At 35.8% G+C, this 16,406-nt stretch overlaps 1 protein-coding gene across 1 annotated transcript; it reads right to left on the reverse strand.

Annotated features, from left to right (window-relative positions):
• Positions 1-4,734: 4,734 nt before the first annotated feature.
• LOC117109872 (gelsolin-like protein 1) lies at positions 4,735-15,398 on the reverse strand. The gene is made up of 9 exons (XM_033252319.1): positions 15,255-15,398; positions 10,605-10,860; positions 10,128-10,193; positions 9,038-9,169; positions 7,884-7,994; positions 6,632-6,801; positions 6,268-6,343; positions 5,988-6,083; positions 4,735-5,352 (listed from the first exon to the last, which is right to left on the reverse strand). The coding sequence occupies exons 2-9, from the start codon at positions 10,848-10,850 to the stop codon at positions 5,260-5,262; spliced, it is 990 nt and encodes a 329-aa protein (XP_033108210.1). The 5' UTR covers positions 10,851-10,860; positions 15,255-15,398; the 3' UTR covers positions 4,735-5,259.
• Between the last annotated feature and the right edge of the window lie 1,008 nt (positions 15,399-16,406).

The following is a 16,406-nucleotide window of genomic DNA, read 5'->3' on the forward strand; positions in this document are numbered from 1 at the left end:
AGTAGAGGGGTAAGTACATTGTATACAATTATATTGTATAATATACTGTATATATTATATCATAAGTTATTTAGTGTACTAACTATATGATGTATTATACAATATGTGTATATAATAATTACATAGTAATAAACAGTAAGGTTTATCAGTAAAAGAAATGCTATATGATATGTAACAATATATTCATGTAATTTGATAAGGTATACCGTCTCTGTTGACAAGTCATGGTGGGGGAGTAATTGCTAGGACCGTGTCAGCAAATTTTTTTTCACTTGGAAAGTAGACCAGGGATGGATAATCTCGCTACCTAAAAATTATATGAATGTTGTGGCTGAGGCATGGGCTTAGCCAGAGAGACGTCCGTCCGTCTTTTGGATGGCCAACAATCATTTTAGGATGGCCACTTTTACTGTGGCGGCTTGGACGGCTTGGCCTACTCAGCTCGGCCTAGCCTAGTTGGGCCTGCTCTACCTTTAGCAAATTCTTTATATTTTTTTAATCAAATGTTGCATTAAACTAAAACATATTTTGGACGGCCTATTTTGTTTTTCTGGCTAAACCCCTGGGCTGAGGAGAATGGCCAGGGCTCTGTAAAACTATGCTGTGTCACCTAGTAGTAATATGAGTGCAGGGCCCCTTTTGGTTGTGGTTGTGGGGGTTGGTTGTGCTCCCCCCCCCCTTCCCGAGAGCTCAAAAGCACTGTTAATACTACAAACTAATATAATATTATTAATCTATTACAACTCCATTACGGATATGCAAAAAGATGTTATTTTTGAGATAAAGTATGTATTGTCTCCATTAAGATCTGCTGGCCCTATTCTGAATGGTCAGTTGTTAAGTTTGTTTGACACTCCCGAAGGGTCCATTTGTTTTGAGGGCAATGTTTGAAAATAATGATTCAAAGGAGCAAATATTGCTTGAACGCCCTCTCTGGGATAGGAAGTAATTACGTTGAATGTATGGTGATGACGTCAAAAGTGACTTATGCTAATTATTGTGGTGAAAATAAATTAGTGAAAACTAGTTTGTCAGATACTGAAGGAACAAATACAATATTAAACAAACTTTACTAACAGATCATTATTCACCACCTGTTTGTCGTAGTGATAGGGTATGCTAACGATACAGTCATTATATTTTATCGATGAGAACACTAATGATTTCTGTTTTATCAAAGTACTGTAATGTAATGTTCGCATTGTGTAATAAAATCGAAATGCAAGTTGGAAGGATGACTTCTGTTTTACTTTAATTTAGTACAGATTAATTTTGTAACCCGTTGGAGATGATCGTTTTTGCGTTAGGTAATGTTCCTGCTTCTTGTGCTAAAGGCCGTAGTTCAGACCCATCGGTTTTTGGAAGAATGTATCCGTTATGTTGGTACTGGCGCTGCCCTGTGCTTGCCGTGGGTCCTCAGGGCCTATCGAAAATCTTAAAATTCGAAGTTTTGCATAGAACAAATAGTTTCCGTGTGAACATAAATACATTCTGAATCTGAAGTAAATTTGCTACCTTAGGATTAAATCGAAGATGAGCATATTTGCTTTCTCTCCACCATCTCTGTGATCATGTCCGCCCTGACGCAATCGGGAAGGCACCCGATTCGTCTACAGCGCAATCGGCAAAGTTCAACCAGGTTCAGCCTTCCCGACAACTATCGGCGACTGTCGCCGATATCTATAGGGTGAGCGATTCTATGGAAACCGAGCTTGACTCTTATAACATTATCGCATCCTTCCTTCTCTTGCTCCTTACTACAATGTAGCTGATTGCCGGTGTATTAGCTAAGCCAAAAATGCAATAAACCTTTGTACCATACCAAGTACCAGCCAGTCGACTCCGAGACTACCTGACAACATGATACGAATATATACAGCTGTGGGTCAATATTACGCATTGTAATGGTGTTAAATGTAAAAAAAAAACTTAAATATTCAAAATATTTATTAATAAATATATCTTATGTTCTTATTAAATATTCGAAATAATTGTTATGAATGAATATTTTTTTTAAATGGTTCGGGTGGGATTCTAAGCCACTACTTCCACAAACCTCTACAAGGAAATATAGGAGTGATTATTTGCCCTACCTGTCGTATTATTGTTTCGAATGCTCAGTACGTCCCCAAATACTCGCCAATAATATAATTTAAAAAAAAATATGGTTCGGGTGTGAATCGAACCCACGACCTCCAGGTTATCTAGCCAGATGAAAACCACTACAAATGCTATTATGGTGTGAGTCTCAGGAAATATCATAGGAATGATCATTTACCCTACCTGATGTGTTAACGTACAGAAACACATGCAAAAGTTAATGATTAGAAAAAGAGTACAAACATTTTTTTTGTGTTCTTTTGAACAGGATTCTTTTGGTCATGATTATGGCTTCATTTGATTTGTGAAATTATTTTTTTGTCGTATACACGATAAATTGTTATCAAATTATTGTGTATATATAATAAACAAAATAAGAGAAGTTTTCACACTAGCACAATTTAAACAAAATAAGAGAAGTTTTCACACTAGCACAATTTAATTGTGCTAGTGTGAAAACTTCTCTTATTTTGTTTATTATATATACACAATTGCTTCTTAGCTTTTTATCGTTGATCGTTATCGTTATAGTTTAAACAGGCCTTTAGTGTTGATAATAATAATAATAATATTAATATAGGCCTAATAATAATAACGATAATAATAATAATAATAATAATAATAATAATAATAATAATAATAATAATAATAATAATAGTAATAATAATAAAAATAACAATAATAATTAATCTATAGTAATAATAGTTATAATATATGTATTAACTTGATAATAAAATTGTAGGCCTACGACTTTTGGAACACTCTTTCTCCGGGTCGTCTAATAGTAAAGACTTGAAAATACCAATAAAAGACGGTTAAGTAACCAAAATTGATTGTTTTGATAAAATGTCTATCAATGAGATCATCAACACAAGAGTCTTACTTATTTGACGTTAGTTAATTTTTTGAAAAGAGGAATATTCTCTTAGATTGCTTGGGTATTACAGTAGTATAAACCCTGTGGCCCCTTTCAGGGCCGTCGGAATCGCACCGGCCGCACCATTTTTTTCTCAATTCTATTACTTTTTTAAATTAATAGGCCTATTTACTTATACCTATGAATTATATGAATTTATTAATAATGTTCGCATCACATTGTCATTGTAATGTTATATAGTATTTAAACAAAAAACTTATCATGCCCTTGTTTTTGTATATTGCCTATGTACATTTTAAATTCTGACAATCCTTAATTTTAGTAAATAAGATCCGGTCGATTTTAAAAATGTTAAGAAATATAAATCAATGTAGACCCATAAAAATGTTGGAGGTTTGAGTCGACCAATTATATTGTCACCACACAAAGGTATACGGGTCAAACTGGCCGCCTGATTACTTGCAATTAAAATTTAAACCCAATGTGATGGACATTTATTTTTTGAAGTATGCATGTCCTGTGCTTTTTCTCGGCAAAAGAGCCATTTTTTGAACCATGGTAAAGCTTGGATGGGTATGGTATCATACTTGTCCACTTTCATCAACTTTAAATCCTGTATCTGCCCCTGCAGTGCGTTGGAACAGAGGTAGCTGCTTTGCACTTTGCCAGATGCTATTTCTGGGCATCCATCTAGAAAAGCTATATTTTCAAAATGTGTTCACATCAGGCCCACCATGGTATGGCTGAAGTAGGTATGAATTCAATATTGACTAAAATTAAAGTGTAATCGGTATAAGCCCTAGCAGAAGCAAACACAGCACTTAATTAAAAAACTTTTAATAATGTAAGTGATTCTTGAATCGTATCCTCCATAAAAAGCCAACAAAACGCTTATTCAAGGAGTCCTGTGCTGTGCAAACGTGCTCCACTGTGCTTTACAAATCAATTGTGCAAGTAAAATATTAAGAACGAGTTAAGATTTGGTATTTTCTGGTGGTGTATTGTACAAAGCTCATCTAGAATGTGACAAATAATTAATTGTTGCTTCAGTTTGAATTTCGCAAGGAAGTGAAATTAAAATTGTACCATTACATCATTATGTTATTCCAAACTCTATTCATTATTTAATTTATAGGCTTATTTCCAAATATAATGCATCGTATATTTCATCCTGTGTATTCGTAACATTTAGTTGCATATTGATAATATTTATATATATTGACAGTCATTGTTATTCATTGTATTATGTATATTTGTTTCTTGCACTTTTCATCTATTTTTGGCACTGATTAGAAATTAAATTTTTAACAATTTATCATTTTCGCAATAGACGTATATACATTTGTTTTATTCACATAAATTAAAGTAGGCCTAAACTAGATATGCCATTGTCTAGGGTTCCATATTTTCAACATTTTGTTAAGCGCCCCACCCTCCCTTTACTAAATGCTTCGACGGCTACTAGGCTATGCTCCAGTCCCTTTAATCTGGCGACTCGGCATTTTCAGTGCTGAGTAGTAGTAAGAGAAGCTCGGGGCCCCTTTGTGCTCGGGGCCTCTTTGTTTTATGATTGAAAGAGAAACTTTTACAAGAGCATTATCATTACACCTAAACATTAACTAGGCCTACTTTAATTAATAAAGTAACTATGTACTGTAATGCTGAACATGATTGTATATTCCTCTTTACTTATGGCCTATTACACAAGAAACAAAAAAAATGTAAGCGTTCTACAAATAAACAACAGAAGCCAATACTGTATTTAATTGTACAATACTTTATTTTGCTAAGCAATTAATGATTTAGACCTTGTTTACAGTAATATGATCTGCACGTTCACCACAGTGGATGATGGATCAGACTAGATCATCACATGTCTAGTCATTCATATTCGACGACAGTCCCCGTCCCTGTTCAGAGGTCATTAATGCTCATGCGCACATAGAAACGCTTACACAAGAGAAGGGATTTGTCTTAACGGACAATTCACCACCATAGGTGGCACTGCACTGCGGCTTCCACTGGCAAACAGTTCTTAATGTTCTTGTTATCTCAACACATTGAATATATATTGTGGGTTAATTTATTATCTTGTAATCTCATATAAAATTAGATAGAACGACTAATAAATAAACATTACAGCTTAGGCATTAATTATGCCCTAAAAGCTTGGGTGTAAATCTAAAGCGAACTAAAAATCAATGGGTAGGCAAGGCATAATTAGAAGAAGAATGAAATAGCTTTTTATCCAATAGTCTCGTTAGTTCTACATGGTATTTTTCTTAGGATAGCGTGTCGAAGAAAGCTTTTGGTTCGCGGCCTTCTGAAACGCATGATATCGGGATGAATGGGTGCTTCGTTTTGTTAAGATAGTTCTGAAATCAATAAGAAATGTCGATAGGTTATTAGAAATATAATAACGAAATATAAGAAACAATAGTCCTAGTTTTACAAAAATTGAAATAATCATGTAGATACGAAAAATATCACCATATAAGTCTCCAACCATGAGATTTGCGAAAGTCGGTTATCTTAATAAATGTTTGTGCCCCACATTGCTGCATAATATCACTTATATTTAAAACTAGGCTAAGTCCCGTGGTGTTTCTCCACATACCAAAGTTCTTATATGATCATTATTCATTGCGTATACGCAATACTTTGAGAGAAGTGGTGTCCTAATCGAATCATCTAAAAGTATACCATTTGTTCAATTGGGGAACATCCGAATCGCAGGTCGTGGGTTGGAAAAATCGCGTCGGGGAAAATACTTTTATCTCAAAAACTTCATTATCACTTTCATTGATTACTAGTGGATGAATTTTCGCTGCACCCAAATTACTAATGTGATTTCACAAGACAGGATATTCTAATGTCGTAGAATATATTTTAGTTGTTTACTTTCGTGAGCATATAGGCAAATGCGTTTTTTGTGTTTAATGCGTTTATTTGAGATTAGTGCTGTTGCTGTACGTGAGCACAGCCACATGCGTAAATGTTGTTTACTTACGTGAGCGTAGGCAAACGCGTTTTTCTTTTCAGCTGCATCTGCTTCTTTGCCGATCCAAACATACATTTCTTTGACGTTATCCAGTAGGAAAACATCCTATTATATAAGAATACAGTAAATGCAAAAACAATAATAGCGATAACTTGTAGAATTACAGTATTACTTGGCAATCAACCAAGTTAAAGAGTAAGTACCGTAAAATTAACAATTGGTTGCAATTTGACAGTTTCTTTTAACCATGTAGGTCTAAATACTGTTTAATAACTGAATGCTTACTCACCCCACTGTCTAACTTGTTCTTTGGAAGTGAACCATCGGCAACCTGTTCGAAATGAAGTTTACCTCGATCCTGAAGCCTGAAAAAGAAAACAATCGTGCATCATGACGTCAAGGGGAAAATAAGTATGAAATAACCAACAATTCCGTTGCGGAAAAACGATGAAGAGGACGAATATGTTAGGCTGGAACAAACTACCAAAATTGAGTAATAAAATAAATCGGGAAATAATGTATCAGTATAAGCAAACACGCTGTTACTACTTTTGTTGTCAAATTTGTAGCATTAATATCGGCCAGTGAAGAACTGACAAAATTTAAAAGATAAATATGGATATCAACTAAATGTTTGTGGCTGTGTTTTTTACCTGAACATCGCTGGTTTCGACTCAGTATCAGATTCATCTTTGGCTGCGTCAAGCGGGTCATCCGATAGAGCCTTATAGAATGGGTGGTCAGAAGATACACGATCGCCTTCTAGTGTAGAGCTCTCTGCTTTTCCACGTTCACTCTTCAATCCAGCAACGTACTGCATAGCCTGTAAAAAACGAAATCCTGGTGTCAGAGCAACGGCTTTTAAGTCATCAGGTAGGGCAAAATTACAACTATACATGTTTCTCCTGACGTAAATCCAGTTATTGTCTATTATTCCATCACGACAATAACAATCACTACCAACACTGCAGTGCCCGCTGCTTACTTGGACTCGAATTCAACCCTGGCCATCAGGCGCAAGCTCGGTGGTCTAGAGGTATGATGCCAGGCTAGTGATCTGGAGATCGTGGGTTCGAGTCCCACCCGAGAACAACTTGCACAGTTGTTTTCAAATGTACTGAGTATTCGGTACATTTCCACGTCAGGTAGGGCAAAATTACACCTATATATCCTATTTATATTGTTCATCATGGAGCGGTTAGGTGACTCTATTGTTTTTAATACGGTTCAGCGGGTTGCTGTATATTCTGGTCATCACCAACATGTAGACCTATATACCCATAGAGAAACTATTTTCTCTATGATTTAATATACAGTATTCATATCACGTGCCTCCAATACGGGCCTCCTGTTGTATACAGTAAGGCCTCTGCATATTGTATACATCATCAATTATATATATTATTATTGCTTTTCAAAATCTAGGCTTGGAATAAATAATAGGCCAACTGGCCCTATATCATTTGCATTAACTCTGGCAAAATAAGGTTATATGAGGTGAATTTAACCCTAATGTCCTTAGTATATCTCCAGTGAGGAGGATGAAAAATGAATGGTCATAGTATTTTAACCCACTTGGCTGGTAAACTGTTTTTTAGAACAGGATTTACGTATGCCCAACAAGGATTCTAAAACGGGCCTAGGTTCGATTTTATGATCAACAGAATCTTTAATAGCAGAATATTTAAAACCAGGAAACAGTGTAATTTCACTGTTTCCTGTTTAAAACAAAATTTTAGTTATGTGAATTTGTTTTAATTTTAACAAACCAATTAATTTGAACTGAACAGATATTATTTCAACTAAATTTTAGTAATATTAAAAACTTTTAGTTAACAGTAAAACATGACATGTGAATTGTCTGTCGGGCCGCTATTTACCCACCCGTACTCTAATGGTTCTTACCTTGAATTTTTCATCCTTGTTGGCGTTCTCTCCGTTCCATTGATAAATCTGGAGGCCAAGATCAAGGATGAAAACATCGTCGGGATTCAAGCAGTGTTTGTTCAGTGGACACTGAAAAGAAAAGTAAAATTTATTGAGAAATGAAAGGCGGAAGTTGATGTTATGTTTTCCTTAGTTTATAATAATTTGTATTTCGAATGTTTAAAAAGTTTACCTTGTTATTGCCTTGGAAATTCTAATTTAAATAATTTATTTAGAAGAAATATGTTCAAACTCCTACAGAAAAAAGTTACGCGAAATCAAGCAAGCTATCGTTATAATCATGTTATATATGATATATAGGCATATATATATATATATATATATATATATCATATATATATATATATATATAATACACACATATATACACATATATATACACATATATATACACATATATATACACATATATATATATACACATATATATACACATATATATATATATACACATATATATACATACACATATAGATGTATGTATGTGATGTATATGTATACACATGAAAGTAACTTGGGTATAGTGATACACCTCCATTGGTGTTAATTAAAGATGATAATAAAGGTAAATACAGTGTGCGAATAAGTAGGCCTATTATTTGAATACGTTCAACCATATTTTCTTCCTCCATGGTTCAACCATGAAGCCGATTTGGTCTAATGGTTATCACGCTCGTCTTGACAGCGAGGGGTCGCAGGTTGGAATCCTGACGGATTTATTACATTTTATTACATAATATATTTATTTAGAGGACAACATTCTTTGAGAGCACTTTAATCTATTTGATTCATACATTATTTGTGTTCCCAGTGCTAAGCAGCAACTTGATTTTAATATTGTTTCCTATGACTTACCAGCTGCTACATGTAAGCTTTTACGTAGTTTAAAAAGTCGCTCTACTATGTGTGAGCTCTCGAGCTGTATGAAAGGGAGGGATACTAGTGAGTGGTCTTAAATCCATAATGATATCGTACGGGACTCTGTGGACCCAGTATGAATATTTTGTAGTTTCTGTTGTTTTCTTAAAACTTCCTATTTGTTTTCAATTGCTGTATAAACCAATGGAATGTCTCCATAAAACAGAATAAAAATTTTCAAAAGATTATTCCACATACTCGATTGCCTTGAAGTATGACTTGAAAAGGTCAGATTCGTAGTCCATGACCTCCCGGTGTTGTACGGGTTTGTCATCCAAAAGAGTATCCAACTCAACCGTCTTATACGCAGCCGTACCATACTCGTCCTAAACGTCGATAAAAACAGACGTGTTTTAAATACTCTAGGCGTATCTAAGTCGGTCCAAAGGATATGGCTCAACGTTCAGTTATCGAAAATACAAGAGAACCCCTCCTTTTGGACACCCCGATAAAGGGGACACATTTTAAGGCGCTAGGGAAAGTTTTTCAGGTCCCGAAGATGCCCCTTTAATAGGTGCTATACTGTACAGTATATCCATAGAGGATTATCTCTATTATAATAGGTCTAACAAAAATCACGTTTTTTTAAAATGCTGCTTTAAACTGGATCTGTTTTAAGCAGCAGGAAATATTGTGGCTAAAAAAATATTCACGGTAGAACCCTGGAATGGCAGGCAAGCATGATAGTAATCCCCATTTTCCCTCGCAAACGCATCGACCACGCAAGCAATGCACAGAAACAGTAATGACACAAATACAGTCTACAAAAAATTGTATAATTCGGCGTTCGCTTATTCATAATAGGTGCTATACTGTACAGTATATCCATAGAGGATTATCTCTATTGTAATAGGCCTAACAAAAATCACGTTTAGGCCTATTTCAGTAGCTCTTACTCGATGATTTACAGGTACCTTTGCCTATAAATGCTGCTTTAAACTGGATCTGTTTTAAGCAGCAGGAAATATTGTGGTTAAAAAAAATATTCACGTTAGAACCCTGGAATGGCAGGCAAGCATGATATTAATCCCCATTTTCCATCGCAAACGCATCGACCACGCAAACAATGCACAGAAACAGTAATTACACAAATACAGTCTACAAAAAAAAAAAAAAAATGTCTAATTCGGCGTTCGCTTATTCATAATGTATGGTTAATTTATGCCTTTTAGGGTATTAATAGATGCTACTGGTACAGAGCCGAACGTCGAGAGCAGCTCATAAAATACAAATGCTTAATATAATGGAGCCTACGCATAGTGATTGAAGAAGAGGTCGACTTACTTGAGTGGAATCTGTTCCGATCCAGAAATGCAGATCATGAAGAAGCTCATCCCCCTCTGGATCTTTCTGATAAATTGGAAAGCAAACTCACATTTTAAACCTACTTTTGTAACGATACTTGAGAGGTTTAGTAAGAAATTTGCTCCAGGCCTATTTGAATATAATATTGGCAGCTTCCAACCAGTGTTCCCACCCACACAGTTATCCGCCAATCCACCAATGGCAGATCCGGAATTCGAAATAGAGGGGCCCAGGGAAAGACTTTTACAAAGGAAGGGTCCAGGTAACTTTAGTCTGACCATTGTTAGGGCTGTGGTAAGAAAATGTGTCCTCTGGATGGTCGGAAATGGCACACTAACTTACATTTCAATATATTTTTTTTATTATTTTCAAAAATGTAGGAATGGGACGGGTCGGCCTGCCCATTGAATCCGTCTAACTAAACCATTACAATTTTTCATTATGAAACTTTCTTACATAGGTGTTCAGTAGGATGTAAGAATCACCATTGTAAAATTTGCCGTACTCTTCTTTTGGCCAGTGCTTGACCTTAAATTTGACGATACGCCAGACCTGCAGGCCAACTTTCTGACCAGCTCCCGACCATGCTGGCTCGGTCTCTGCTGATGCCTTCTTCACATTTTTCTCTGTGTCAGATCCGAAAAGTGCTAAATTAGAATCTTTCCAGTCATATTCTTTGGCTTTCACAAATCCAGTCGGCATGGTTACAGATCTAAAGATTAAAATGAGGAAAAAATCAAAACTCGTTGCTGTTAATATGTTAAAATCGGTAAATACATTTAAAACATTATATCATAATTCCAGCAAGAGCTTTTATAAAAGTCCATAAAAGTCCTTGATTCCAGCCACCAATGTTATCGACCTACTGTATGGCGGGGATGGGGAGCCCTCGAGTGTCTCGTGGCCTATGCTGCTCTCTAGTCTTAGTGTTGGTATAGGCCTATTTTACGATTTTATTTCTCCATCTTCTGCATTTGTGTATATAGGCCTATGTTACTGTTGTTTTTAATTAACTTTGCTTATCTATTTTAACTTGTCTTTTAGCGACGCGAGGTGACCTATCCCCCTTCATATCGTTATTTTACTTGTTGAGTCTCACCTTTAATGTTGATTTATTCTCTAATTCATTACCTATAAACAAGTTTTCTTAGTGATTCTCAGCATACCGTAAACATTTTAGATAGACTTTCTTGTGTTGTTTTGGGGGGTTTTTGCTTCATTTTCTTTGTCACTACCAATGTTTCTGTTTCGTAAATCATCGATGCTAAGATTACTAGGCTAATCAATGATCGACTGCGCAATCACAACGTAAGCGTTACGTCACAATTTGCCAACGTGCAATCACATTTTTTAGTTCCCTTTGAAAGATAGCTAATTTACGTACACCTTACGTCTGTTTCTATTTTGAATACCTCTTTAAAATCATTACAATATAATAACCTTTGCACCTGACGTAAAAATTAAGAATCAATGGTGTGAAGAAAATTTCCATCTCTTTCGATACTCTTGAATTATCAATTATTGAGACTTGTACCTTCCGAAAGACGTCTAAAAGTATGAGCGGCCATTAGAGTAAAATATACAAAAGGTTGCCATAATGACAAATCGGTAAAAAACCCAAACTGTTAAGGACAAATGCATCCTATAAAAACACATCCATCCATATCCATCACACAAGGCCTCCTCTAATACTTTAATAGTCTACAGAACTATGCTACGTTTGTGTAAGATACATTAACACTAAAGGAATTAATTTTAACCGCATTTAGCACAGTAGGATTATTAATGGATATAACAAATTCAAATTACTACAACCCATACGCGCCTCTCAATGTTTATAACATTAGAACTATGTTTATTGTTAAAAAATGATTTATTATTGCCTGCATTTTTTCCTCTCCCGTCGTGTTTTCGACTGTGATTCAACCCCTCGTAACACCAGCAGATCATCGCAAGTGGTGTCGCCTCAAGTACCGTAACGCGTCACAATTATGAACGAAAATTGAACACCACATGATCAGATAGCACATGTCGTATCAAAATCGCTAGCTACCAACGTGTTGACGCGTCACACAGATGGTCAACTAAACGGGTTTATTGAGCATAATAATAATAATCATAAGTAAAATAAATGCGTCTGAATAATGTGTTGACGCGTCACTCACTCGATATTCGAGAGATGTAACCATGGAAACATAATCTGGTAATTATTTGGCTTGTTTTTATAATGCGACATCACGTCGCTTAGGACAGGCCTTAAAAATTATATTAAAGAAAATAGAAAGTGAAATCCAGTCTCCATAATCAATTCAGCGAATTGGCATGGGGGGCCAGAGTAGGAGTTAGTGGAAGTTACTATATTTATATACTTACTTCCAAGTCTATTTATATACAGAAATGTAGATGTGTAGAATAAGAATAAGAGAGTAAACACTTGACGGGCCCGGAGGTACATTTTCTGATAGGAATTTCAGCAATTCCTACTTGTGATGGCGAATTCCAACCTAACACGAGCATTAGCAATACAAGGACCGTTGAGAAAAATTTGGACACAAAAAAGAGTGCAACATTTTATTTATTTTTAAAAATTTATTTCAACAATATTTTGTGAGTGTGGTCCATCCAGACAGAGCTGATCAATTGGAACCCTCAGAATAAGGGTATTAATATTACCCTCAATATCATTTAAATATTTTTTATCACAAATCTGGTCTTAATAATATTACCCTCAATATCATTTAAATATTTTTATCACAAATCTAGTCTTAATAATATTACCCTCAATATCATTTAAATATTTTTATCACAAATCTAGTCTTAATAATATTACCCTCAATATCATTTAAATATTTTTATCACAAATCTAGTCTTAACAAGGCAATTTGCACCAAAACGATGGGGCAGAGGTGAACTTGGACCTCTGTCTAGTTAACTTAACCTCTCGCAGGGAACGTTGGACCTCTAGTCATGAAATATCTGGCACTGCCGCTGATCTGGCATCAGACACACGCCTTCAGACCCAATCTCAAGCTCTCACGTCAGCCCTTTAAATCTATTAAAACCGTTTCCGGATATCTAGAGGTGCTAAAAATATACATTTTCTCAGCTGAACTCAACCCAATCATGGGGCTAATGTGGGTGTGGTGAGCAACGTCTCCCATTGATTTTTAAATGTTAAAATACGACCATATGATACTCTTAACGTAACACGGTTTTTTGTTTTTTTTGTTTTTTTTTTACATAAAGGAAATGATTTATATGTAGTTTTTTTAAGTAAAGGAAATGATTTATATGTAGCAAGTGGTGCTCTATGATCATGAAATTAGTATCTAGGAAGAAATAAAGGCCCTACCCCAAGACCTGGCGTTGCGTGCAGAGCAGCTGCGTGAATCTTAAGAATTAATAGTCATTGTTAACGAATTGATAAATAGCCGGATTAATTGTAATGACCAAATTACCCTGCCCTTACTTTATGATGAAGAAATGGAAATATGAAACACTTTTGACCTATAACAGCGATTCTACGCAGTCAGATCAGCCTCTTATTAGCTGTCCTTCCCTTATATGGCAATCAAACTTGCGTTGCCTAGGTTTAGCACGAACTCAACAATTTGGATTAGACCATTTCACAAAAGGTGTATTTTAATTGGTTTTCGTGGCAGCTACTCCGAGAGAAATGTGAACGCATGGGTGAGTGGGGATATGATTAATAGAACATGAAGACAACACGTGGTCTAACCACACCCTATAAAATAGTAATACTTGGAACAGGGCCAAAATGATATGATCATTTCCATGTTCATTTCGCATATGTGGCAATCACAGGTTCGTTAACTCACGTGAACAATACAGTAGGGGGAGGTACCTATACACAGGTACATGCATATGCTGTTAACGTCCAGATTAATAATTGTTTCGTTTCAGTCGGCTATCTACAATGCTAACAACACAATATTTACAAAACCAAATCAAACTCCACATGTTGCACTTAAAGCAATGGTGATAAAACTAATGGCGCCATGTTCATATCATTAATGACGCATAGACTATGAAGAATGCATAGGCATAGTATTTCTTCCATACTTTTAACACCTCCATGCTTTTAATAAATTCTTTCTTTTTTGGCATTACTGTACGGTGTACTAGGCTTACTACCTTTGAGAAACAATTTCTCAACGGTTTCCTCCAAGGTACTACATATGCCTTACTAAAATGGAACACAAGTATAAATCGAAGGGCTTATCGTCACGCTTGTCTTCTAGGCCCCGTGGGTTGACAATTTTGTAGGCCCTTATTTTCAAATAGCCATACGCCTACAAAAATAAATACGTAGGCCTACGCAACCAAGGATTCTCAGATAATTCTATGTGCGTGTGGGACTCTAAAATCGATGAATGCCTTTCAAATCCTAAATTGTCAGAACTTCCCGGGGGCACGGGGGAAGTCTACGCAGTTCTTCCCCGCCCACTAACACCACTCTCCCCCTCGTGGTGCAAATGGCAAATCCTGGCGCAACCACTGATTCTAAATACATTTTTTTTCTTTGTAGAAACAACTGTACACAAAAATAATACTGTATTAATTAATAATAGAATAGGCTTGATAAGTTAATGTACAAACACATCTTTGTTTTGGCTAAGACGACGATAGGCCTATACACAAAATTGCGAAGCAATAACATTAGTCATAACGTGATTAGGAAGTAGGAGAGACCGGGGTTCTTGGGGTGGGGGAGCGTTCTCTATGTAGGCCTAGTACTTTCCTCGACTAACAGGAAGGCACAATATTCAATAATCTCTATTATTCATTAACTATTTCAATTAAGCATCTCCCTGGTATTCCATGAACGGCATAGCAAACAGACCTATAACTACTGTATATTAATGATTGAGCACTTCCGCATTAGGCGACGAAACGACCATTGATCTTTACTATAGTATTTTGAACAAACGTTGGTTACCGACGGTCCTGTAACGTATCTGTATAGTTTTCGTTATTTATATTTACATGAAATGATCTAAAGCAATGCCGCCGAGGTATCCGCTAGATATTCTAAAATAAACTTAAAGATGCAGGAAAACAATGCAATTGTTTTTAGTATCTTACCTATTCACAAGCTTGACGAATCCACTCCAGACGGCATCAGCTAAGGCAACAAATGTATTTCCGCAAGAGAATCAGAGGCAACCAATGAGACAACCAGCATTCCGTTACCAGCCTCTCAACCAATCACATGCTTAGAAAAAGGCACGTCCCTGTTTGCCGATCTGGGATAGACTACTAATCCATGGGGTGAACTACTTCGGTTAAAAAAGACATTTTTGTTAATGTGCTTTTTAATTATTAGCAAATAATTTTAATTTAAAAATTATGAGAAAGCAGGGCAATCAGCCGCTTAGTGAATTTTTTTTAAATTTTATTATATAGATACCCATTTATTTATTTAGTTATTAATTATTAGTATTATTACTGTATTATTATTATTATTATTATTATTATTATTATTATTAAAATTTAGATACTGTAGTATTTTTGATCATTTTTATCTAACATCATTTTATATTAATACTTCACACATTCCAACTCTTATTTTTAGATCTTGGGTTTGGCATTATAAACCACCAACGAATTTCACATTACTCACTAAATGGCAAAATGACCGAGCATCTCTTTGTAAATTTAATCAAATTTATTTTTTAAAGCATAATCATTTGCAAATGTTGTCGGCCTATGTATAGAGCAGTGACGGACCGTAGGGTAAATTGCAGGGTATGCTAGGTATTGGCGTATCTAGGATGAGTGCAAGGGGCGCGCACGTCCCTCCTCTACCCCTGAAAAAATACTCGCCCATTCCCCAGTCGCGCCCCCCCCCCCCCCCGCCCCCCCCCCGCCCACAAATCATGCTCAAGTAGTTAAAGATCACCTCATATCACCTTATTTTGCGAGTTATCCCCTCACCTAATCACCGATCCCCCACATTACCTTCCTGTCCCCATCAGCTCCCTTCCTTCCATTTCAAGACCCCTACGGTCTGCTAGTGATAGGAAAAGTTCGTAAACCTACTACTTATACAGAATCAGATTGTGTTCTATAGTCAAAATATAATGTATGTTATTTTCAATACCGGCATGTAGTCCAGTCCGAAATGTAGCAATATCAGAGGTTGCATTTTTTTTTGCTATATTTGTTAAAAATTGGATATGATGTAGAGTAGACATTGATAAATCAAAAAAGTATGTGCAACATTTTTTTTTCATA

This window comes from Anneissia japonica, unplaced genomic scaffold (genome assembly GCF_011630105.1).
Source record: "Anneissia japonica isolate Jap-2015-1 unplaced genomic scaffold, ASM1163010v1 scaffold585_len4108843_cov191, whole genome shotgun sequence".
Lineage (NCBI taxonomy): Eukaryota > Metazoa > Echinodermata > Crinoidea > Comatulida > Comatulidae > Anneissia > Anneissia japonica.

What these genes read in the sequence shown, in the direction of transcription:
- LOC117109872 (XM_033252319.1), bottom strand. Translation starts at nt 10,850, where the DNA reads ATGCCGACTGGATTTGTGAAAGCCAAAGAATATGACTGGAAAGATTCT. An exon ending in ACATCCTACTGAACACCTAT is followed by an intron (nt 10,194 to 10,604) that starts GTAAGAAAGTTT and finishes CCAATTTATCAG; the next exon opens with AAAGATCCAGAGGGGGATGA. An exon ending in ACTTCAAGGCAATCGAGTAT is followed by an intron (nt 7,995 to 9,037) that starts GTGGAATAATCT and finishes TTTTCTTTTCAG; the next exon opens with TGTCCACTGAACAAACACTG.